This window comes from Bidens hawaiensis, unplaced genomic scaffold (genome assembly GCF_021521415.1).
Source record: "Bidens hawaiensis isolate Kalapana, Puna unplaced genomic scaffold, B.hawaiensis_p1.1 tig00017496_1, whole genome shotgun sequence".
Lineage (NCBI taxonomy): Eukaryota > Viridiplantae > Streptophyta > Magnoliopsida > Asterales > Asteraceae > Bidens > Bidens hawaiensis.
In genome coordinates, this window is record NW_027492651.1 from 243,555 (window position 1) to 253,400 (window position 9,846).

At 35.1% G+C, this 9,846-nt stretch overlaps 1 protein-coding gene and 1 pseudogene across 2 annotated transcripts; one reads left to right on the plus strand and one right to left on the minus strand.

Annotated features, from left to right (window-relative positions):
• Positions 1-1,002: 1,002 nt before the first annotated feature.
• LOC143554086 (small ribosomal subunit protein uS3z-like) lies at positions 1,003-2,615 on the plus strand. The gene is made up of 6 exons (XM_077043943.1): positions 1,003-1,074; positions 1,172-1,319; positions 1,737-1,908; positions 2,012-2,066; positions 2,163-2,294; positions 2,382-2,615. Exons 1-6 carry the CDS (start codon positions 1,045-1,047, stop codon positions 2,598-2,600), a joined length of 756 nt encoding a protein of 251 aa, XP_076900058.1. The 5' UTR covers positions 1,003-1,044; the 3' UTR covers positions 2,601-2,615.
• A 1,385-nt stretch (positions 2,616-4,000) lies between these two features.
• On the minus strand, positions 4,001-8,554 carry LOC143554105 (protein DETOXIFICATION 46, chloroplastic-like; annotated as a pseudogene). Its single transcript, XR_013138937.1, has 14 exons — positions 8,140-8,554; positions 7,701-7,795; positions 7,517-7,625; positions 7,384-7,439; positions 7,246-7,301; positions 6,568-6,706; positions 6,349-6,486; positions 5,894-5,962; positions 5,698-5,808; positions 5,474-5,602; positions 5,071-5,140; positions 4,780-4,851; positions 4,202-4,264; positions 4,001-4,120 (listed from the first exon to the last, which is right to left on the minus strand). The product of XR_013138937.1 is annotated as a protein DETOXIFICATION 46, chloroplastic-like (transcript).
• Positions 8,555-9,846: the final 1,292 nt, after the last annotated feature.

The window sequence follows — 9,846 nt, forward strand, 5'->3', positions numbered from 1 at the left end:
TTGCTATTTTGTGTCATTAGATTTTGTTTATTTAGTTTATTACTTATTCCTTTACCTATTTTTTTTAACTATGAGAATCCGTTGTCAGAAAACTCAAGAATCAACCTATATACCCTATTAACCAATTAGATTAAACTTATCATGGTTTATCACATATATGGTTGTCTAAATTGTTTACCACTCGCTTGAAAAATGCTCGTTCGATTTCAACTCGGTCTGTACACAAGCAAATAGCCCTGGTTTGGTTCAGTTCGATTGGCTCGAATTTATACACACACACACACACATCTAAATATAAAATTTATTAAACCATTTTAAGCTTCTCTTGTTCCGTCATTTTTATAGTTTCATTTGTCCACTTCAAGTTTTCCGTTTATTAGAAGTTTGTTTACATACATATTATATTCAACTTCAAACTTCTTTCTCATAGAAATTTGCACATTACTACACGTTTGTATAAAAGCTAATAATTTGTTTGCAAATACATTATTTCCTAATTTGTTTTGTACTTTTTTAAAGTAAAAATAAAATAAATAATGCTCGAAAATCGCTCGATTCTCAATTTGTAAATGATCCAATCTACTCGTTTCGATTTATAAATGAGCCAGGCACGAGCAAACCCTCGCTCCGTTCAGTTCGACTCGTGAACCGCCCTAATACGAAGAAGATGGGCTCAAAACTTGTTGGGAAGAAGATGGGTTGGCCCAGATCAGTCAGTATGGCCATGGGCTCAAATAAGACCTGGCCCAGATCAGTCAATATTAAACCCTAACCATTTACATTTTCTCTTCTCTCCACCGCCGTTTCTTTCACATCTGCAATTTGAGGTTTGGTTTCCGTTTCATTTGTTCTTGCAATTGTGTGTATTATCCGCTCACTTTTTTATGCTATATATAGGATATAACGTTGATCAGTTATCTGTTTGATTTATATATGTGATTGATATGGAGGCTTGATAATAATAATAATAATAATAATAATAATAATAATAATAATAATATTGTATCAAATTTCAGGATCTGTGATCTTCATTTTTAAACGAAAATGGCAACTCAATTGAGCAAAAAGCGAAAGGTTAGTAGTTATAATAATCACTAGTACTAGTTTGTATTTTGCTTATTATTATTATTATTATTATTATTATTTTAATGAGTTTGTATGAATGAATTAGTTTGTAGCTGATGGTGTGTTCTTTGCTGAACTGAATGAGGTTCTCACTAGGGAACTTGCAGAGGATGGTTACTCCGGTGTTGAAGTCAGGGTTACGCCTATGCGTACCGAGATCATCATCCGAGCCACCCGTACCCAAAACGTTCTTGGTAATGTTTTATATTATTAGACTACCCGTAATGCAAGCTCCCGCATTTACTACATGCGTCCTAGTCATCCCATCCCTGCCATATCAGCTTTTTACCCATCCTTCCCACATGCACTCTCTCTCCTATTTTTAACTCCAATCCATTCTTGCCACATGCATCCTCTTTCTTCCATATCACCATTTCTTTTTTTTTGTATTTTGTAATGGGCCCACCATTTAGATGCACTTGGGTGCATTTCACCAAGTGCATCTCTTTCAAATGCTCCCCACTCCAATACATCCCTCCCAAGTGCACTCCAAATGCATCCCCTCCACTAGGAGCACTAGAGATAGGCTTAGTTACTTTTCGTTTTAATGAATTGTCATTACACTTAAAAAGAAAAATCATTTTAATTTGTCGTTAAACGTGTTTTCGCAGGCGAGAAGGGAAGGAGAATAAGGGAGCTGACATCGCTCGTTCAGAAGCGATTTAAGTTCCCCGAAAACAGTGTGGAACTTTACGCCGAGCGTGTCAACAACCGAGGTCTTTGTGCTATTGCACAAGCCGAGTCTCTGCGTTACAAGCTTCTCGGTGGCCTTGCTGTTCGCAGGTTCTTAATCTTACTTAATATTATAATTATAAATATTATCAACTGCTATTCAAGCTAGATTATTGTGTCATTAATGCTTGATGTTTTATTCGTCTGTTTCTAGGGCGTGCTATGGTGTTCTAAGGTTTGTTATGGAGAATGGAGCTAAAGGATGCGAGGTATGTAATTATAAGATTATCTTTCTTGTTTATTATGATTTACGAATAACGCATTATATGATGGTCAATTTTGGTCATACCCGTCGATGCTTTTAGGTTATTGTTAGTGGAAAGCTTAGGGCTCAACGTGCAAAGGCAATGAAGTTCAAGGATGGATACATGGTGTCCTCAGGTCAACCGGTCAAGGAGTACATTGACTCAGCTGTGAGGCACGTGCTTCTTAGACAGGTAAACTGTATTGACCGTTAAAAGGAATGATTTTTTGTTAGTGAGTTTGTGTTAATTAATGATTGAAGTTGTGTGTGAAACGAACAGGGTGTTCTTGGTATTAAGGTCAAGATCATGCTTGACTGGGACCCAACAGGAAAGCTGGGACCCAAGACACCATTACCGGATAATGTTGTGATTCATATGCCAAAGGATGATGTTGTGCCACTCCCGCCTAAAGAAGTGGAGGAATATAGACCGCCACTCGTGATGGGTGATGAGCCTTTGCCTATGCCTATGCCTATGCCTATGCCGGTACCTGTCTAGGTCTTGTGACAGAAGTGAGAAAGTTTAGATGTTTTAAGACTTTATGCTATAAAAATGAGTTTTTGTTGTTTTTTTATGGATTAGACTTTTTTGTTCTAATGATATTTTGTTGCTTCAATCTTATTTCTATAATCAGTTTGTTGCTTGAATTATATTATTTTTGAGTTTCTGAGTGGTCATGTTGGTCTGAAAATGAGTGGCTACATCTTAACTATTACTTGTAGATATGTGCTCATGCTATGATCTCCTAGTTCGACTTATCAGTCCTGGTGGCACATTGTTGCAACAAAATAGAAATCTTGTGTAGAAAAGAAGTGTTAAAGCTTGTTTAATTGTGATTTCGTAAGAGGGTAGCGAGTATTGCATGATGCCTGCCCTTTGTTCAAACGGTAGCTTTGCGCATAAATTTCATGTAAAAACCTCTCATGGATTTTGTAGTTGGCACAAATTGCATGTGAAAACATGATTGTTTACAGATTTTGAAGTTGACATATAAGTGTCGTGTGACATCGAAAGTCGTATTAACTCATTTTAACAGACCTACAAGGCTAAAATTTAAGCATCGGTCTGTTTCTAAGCAACTTCGTTTTCACTTTTAGAACACATAACAACACTATGATTTTTATTACATAATGACCAAGTTTTCTTATCATTCTGCAAAGAGAATGACGAGAAAACTGAAAGCCATTGTTTAGTTCTTTTTATGATTCTTGAAAACGAATATCAACACAAGCAAAGCTAATTGTTTAAATGTTCATTTAAAAAGAAACTGAGGAGAGAATCGCATTGTTTTGAAATTTTGCATTTAAGACTGTTGGTTAAGATTGAATTCCTTGTGTAAATCTTTAATTTGTTTTACCTAGAAAAAAAACTTACGAGATTAACTGCAGTTACAGCCATTTTCGTGTGTTGTGCAAAATTCGAGTCATCATCATCATCATCATCATCATCGTACTCAGTATATCCCACCAATAGCAAAGCTATGGTAGGGTCTGAGGAGGGTAAGATGTAGGCAGCCTTACCTCTACCCCATAGGAATAGAGAGGCTGCTTCCGGTAAGACCCCCGGCTCGATAGTAGTTTTGCATCAAGCCTTGGACATAAGGCACATAGCACTCAATCATCGGGACACCGGCTGATCGGTGCATGTACCCTTATCTTTCAGCTATCAACAAAAGTTATCACCTGATTCTGGTCATGTATGAAAGCTTAAGAAATATATACTATGGTGCATTGGTACATGTACATACTCTGGGTCTCAAAGAATGTCAATTTCTTGAATGTTTTGACTTGAGAAAATAATATACAATAGAGCATGTACATAATCTATGGTGATAATCATGCTATCACAAAGACATACTTGAAGTATCTTAACATCTTTGATGTTAACAAGATTCAAACTACCGATTAGAATTCATGCTAACCGGTGCTAACGCCCCCAACTTCATAACGGCTCATATCCTCAAAGTAAAGGACGCCATTTGGTGACACGAGACGTAGGAGAGCAATAGTAAACCGAGACTGTAAATAACAGTAAATAAAAAATACTAGAGTTACATTTTGAAAATACGATGTTAGATGTAGTTTTAAGTTAAAATTTACCCATTGGAACAGAGCTAACGCCCACCAACAGCCGGGCAACCCGCATCCTAGATTACTAAAGAACTGCAAAAAAGAAACAAGGTATATATAGTATATGTATATATATATAAAAGCAAATATTATGTTTCAACACCATGTTAATGATCAACACAAGATGTTGATATCATTGATTCTTTAGTTATACCCACGAGACCCGCTACCTGAAAACTTACGGCCCACCAATAGGTAATTTTAAGTATTAATACGTAAAAATTAAAAAGAAAAAAAAACCAAAAACGTGTTAAACCGGTTTTTTTTTTTTTGAAATTTTTACGTAACAATATTTAAAATTATTAACTTTATGTCAATTTCTGTTTTAGCTTTTAGATTGTAACATAAAATATTCAAATCATTATAATTTTTGCCATAGAACATTTTATTTTAAGAACTAAAAAAAAGCAGGCTAAATAGGTCAAAAACCTGTGAAGATTTCAACTGTTGCACATAGTTTTGAGACAGAGTGGTGCATGGATATATTCATGATTTTTAGTAAGCAGAAAAAATATTAACACTGGAGAACAATAATCTATATTCCTTACCAGAAGAAGAAGAGCGCCCAAAGAAAAGATTGAGCTCATTGATATGCTAATAAATCTCAAATCACGGCCCGCCTGCAAAAGTCAAATTATGAAGTAGTTCATGCTTTGCCAAAAGTCTAAATAATTGTTTCACTTTGCTGCCTAATCAAAAGCCTATAGTCACATACATTTACAGTCAGAAAACAAGATTCATACCGTTATAACTATTTTAACATCCCAGAAATTAATATTCAGTAATGAAAAAACAGAACACAAAAAGAGGTTAGCTATAAAGCTATAAAATAAGCATACCAACAATGTTCCTTCAAGACTATGAGTACTTGCAGACACAAATAAAGTAAGGAAGTAGAACTTTGTGCATCTGCATTAAAAGAAAATAACCAAAATACTTCAAGAAACAAATAATTTTATTCATAATGTAGAGGCAATCGTGTCGGGTTGGCGCATTGCGGGTTGAATCGTTCAACCTGACCACGACCCATATTTTTATTCATGTCAAAAACATCAACCTATCCCACACACGCTTAAAATCATGTAACCCGAACTGTTAAACAAGTTGGCGAATAATAATCAAGTTATAAATTAATCAGGTTGGTGGGTTGTAAAAAAATGGGTTATACAGGATTACGGTTAAACAAGTCAATCCCAACATGACCAGTTTAATTTAACCAAACAAGTAGTTATCAGAGCAAACCTCCTTTATGACCAGAGGATCAGGTGAAAAAACTTTAGGAAACAACCACGGAACAATTGTACCAGCAGCACCTAATATTAAACCGCACAAGGAACCAATTATCACCAGTGACTTTAACAGCATTCTTGCCTGAGTAAATACATTAACAACAAACATATGTGAAGATCATATATAAACTATTTAAATTAAAAAGAAAAGAAGCTAAAACAACTACACAAATTAACCTTTGACAGACTTCGCTTAGCACCATATAATAGTTCTGGCATAAACGATTGTGCGGTTTGAGATAAAGGTTCACCTCCTATAGCAAACATACAGAATAATTGGACAAGAACCTAAAGTAACAGAAATTAGTTAAGAGCCAAACAAAGTGTGATTTGACTTTAAAAGCAAAAAACAAGTTAAGGCAGGCCCACCAACCTGATGAGCAGCAACGGTTTGTGTGCCCATTGATGTTGCAAAGTATACAAGTAGAGAATAGAATGCCACCTAAAACATTGCGTCAGATGTGATTACAAATTACAATAATAATTTGGTGATTTAGGATGTATTTGTAGGTGTGGCAAATTTTGACATGACCGGAACGCGATACGAAAATAATCAAGTTTTGAGTTGTTTCAAATAGATTGTGTTCGGGCTGGCATGTTTAATTAAGCAGGTCGTGTTCGGTTGTCCTATTTAGCCTGTTTAGGACCCGTTTAACCCATTTTTTACAGCCTACCAACCTGATTTACACATTTACAACTTGATAATTATCCACCAACACATCTGATATGTTTAGATAAATGGGTTAAACGGGTCGTGTTTGGGTTGAACAGTTCAACCCGTCAGACATCAACCCGATCCGTTATCTTTTTGGGAAAAATGATACAGACCTTTGACATCATCATTATAAATACGGGAGCAGCAAGCTTGAATATTTGTAGCAGTTCATTAGCTGATGGAACTGCAACCACATAACCATTATACCCTTTATCTTTCAAAGCTTCAACCATCATAAACCCTGCAACTACCTACAATATGTGTAAACTGTAAAGTGTGACATGATTCATATAACAACCGATCTATGTTGATTCATATTTCTTATATCATACCTGAGACACCATTGTTGCCCACGCAGCACCCGCAATACCATAACCTAGAAATAAGCAGAGCACTACATCACCAACGCCATTGATAATACTGGCAACTGCCAGAGCCTTCAAAGGTCCCCATGAATCCTTCATTCCCAGACTGATTAAAAAGAAATATTAAGCCTGGCAAAAATGATCGGGTCCTTGTGAAACAGTCAAAACTGGGTTTGGGTCAAAACTATCAATGTAAACGAGCTAAGCCGCTCGTGAGCTACTCAAGATCAACTCACTAAAATCTCAAACCAAACAGAGCTTAAGCGAGCTCAGACCTAAAAAGAACCTTGTTTAATAAAGAAGCCAACGCTTCACTTACCAAGCTCAAGCTGACTCGCGAGCCTAAGGCCCTAAATGAGCCCTGTTATTTATATTACTTTCGGTTACTATATTAAACATATATTTATATAATAATAATAATAATTATTGTATATAAAATTATGATAAAGAAAACTAAATAATATATGTTATGTTATTATATATACAATTATAATTGAAATATAATTATAAATTAGTTATTAAACAACAGACGAGCTGCGCTTGAGCTTGAAAACTACTCACGAGCCAAGCTCGATCCTAAGCAAGCTTAGACTCGCCTCGTTTACATACACCCCTAGTAAAAATCATGATGTGTCTAGTGTCTACCTAGCACTCTGCGCAACCCACCCAACAAGAATTGCAGGCCATGCCAAGCCTCGAATCTATTAGCATGTAACAAACTAATTAGGTGAACAAGGAACTGAAATCAGGCTATAAAATAATAACATTTAGAATCCAAAGAACCTGAACATATGTGTTTGCGGCTGATAACATATGTGCATTCTTGGCTCCAGAAAAAGCTGAAATATTCATGTATACAACTTTATCAATGCAAAATTACAATAGATGATACCTAGATTCAAACAAAGATATTTACCGCTCATTGCCCATTCCCCCCGAAACCTTGTAAATAAAAGCATCATTATACCACACGTCATTCCAACAAAAAGCAATATTGATATCTGATGCTGCACCTCGGATTTATCCTGAACAACTTGACTAGTCAGATTATTCAACAGGTACAGAAATATGAAAGCTAACTATAAGCATGTGAAAGAAACCTGTTTAGCAAGTGAAGTGGCCACCATATTTGAGGTGGCAATAGAAAGGAACATAAATCCATAACTCATGTAATCACAAAGCACCGTAGCCGGCCCTGCAGGCAAATAATTAAACAATCACTTGTTACAATATCACATCCATAATAGGTTTCAGGCTCAAATACATATTCTTCTTCACATGAAAACAGTGAGAACCAATTTGCTGTTAGTATTAGGTTTATTTTTGTAATTATTTGCTGTTATTTTTTGTTCGTATTTGCTTATTTCCAATTATGAGACGTTATAAGTATTTGCTGATTTGTATTATGTTGTTGATATTATTAGGCTTTTTTCTTTTGCTGTTATATGTATTTGTTGTTATTAGTATGTTGCTGAGCCTGATTCTTTTGTTGTTATATTGTTTCCCAATATGAGAAAACGAACAAGATAACCGATGTACCTAAAGCGGCTAAATCGACCGAACTGGACTGACCGATGACTGCAGTGTCAATCAAACTTATCAACGGTCCACACAACCACAGACCTGCAGCTGGCCCTGAGAACTTGACAATCTCCACCAATTGATTCCAAACACTCTCGTTTCCCGCCAAATTACTGGCAACTTCCTCCTCCTCCTTATCGTCACCACCGGTGTCAATAATAGAGGTAGCCGTGGCAGGAATCCGGTTGTTTTGTTCGTTTGAAACTCTTCGGATAGGGTTAACATGAGTACACAGCCGATTATTTCTTCTAAACAGCGATTGAACATGGTAACTGTGGCGGTGAGCATAATAGGAGTGTGATTGGTTGGAATTTGTGGTTATTGTGATTGAATTGAGGTAGTGGTTGTGTGGAATTAGGGTTTTAGCGTCCATGATTTGGGAGTTTAAATTGAAGAAGAAGAAGAGGAAGAAACGAAGGGAAGATAGAATTAATTGACAGAGGACGTTGATGTTTCGCGGTAACGAAAGTGTCTTTTGACTCTAAAGTTCCTAAAAAACATTATATTTCTCTCCTCTTCGGTTTAATTAAATAATATTTTATTATACTTTAATCACTACATTTTCTCCCTTCATCATATAATTTATAAAAAATTAATACATTTTTTCTCTTCACCTTATAATTTACATTCACAAGTCACAACCACTCAAAACTCCACTCTATAATTTACAAACTCTCCTCATAAACATTTAGGGAACCGGTTGAGAATGCTCTAAGATCTATTTATTTGCTTTGCGGTGCGACGTAAATAAGTGCGGCATCCGTTTTTTGTTACTTAATCATCTCGTGATACACTATATAATTGTTGTCAGGGGGTTGATACTGATTCAATTTGTAATGATGAAAAAACTCAGAAAAATTTTTTTTTAATGATTTCAACGATGTATTCAAAGGTGTTTGTTATATCATATATCGAGCAACTCACAAGTGAGCGGCAAAGGATTCATGCATGTTGTATACATAAGCTTTTCAACACTTTTATAACTTTTGAGTTTTATCCCGACCACCCAATTCAAATGGATAAGATCTATTTATTTATATTTGTTTTTCTGTATTTTTTAAACCATGTTATTTACCTTTTGTTTTTATATTTATATGAGTAAGTCTGCTAATTTTTTCTTAGTAAAATTTTTATTGGTCGTTAAAAAAATATATTTGTATGAATAAACTATCTGTCTATATAATTTGGCCAAGATCTCTATTTAATTATTTATGTGATGTGATGGATTTTAATGTTTTGGCTCGGCTAAATATCGAGTAAACCATTGCTAATGATTTCTTAATCCTAATGGATAATTAAAGTATGATTTCAGTTAGGTTATGATAAATTTTTAATCACTACAATTTGGATCCAAGAAGTGTGGACCAAAATGATAGTGGAAACTTTTGTACAAAGATAATGCAATTGGCATGACACGAGAGACCACTTCCATCTTGGACGATTGTAATCATTTGCATTTGAATGTGAAATGTGTGTAATTTAGTTGTATTTTTATCTGATGTTTATGACTGAACTAAAGTTTTAATAGTAATAATATTTTATATATTCTAAGTGGCAAAATTCTTAGAAATCAATATGGTTATGTAAACATAAAATGAAATTAAAATCAATGTTGAAGGTGAATTTGTTAACATTGAAAATAGAGATGCCATGCAAACATGTAAA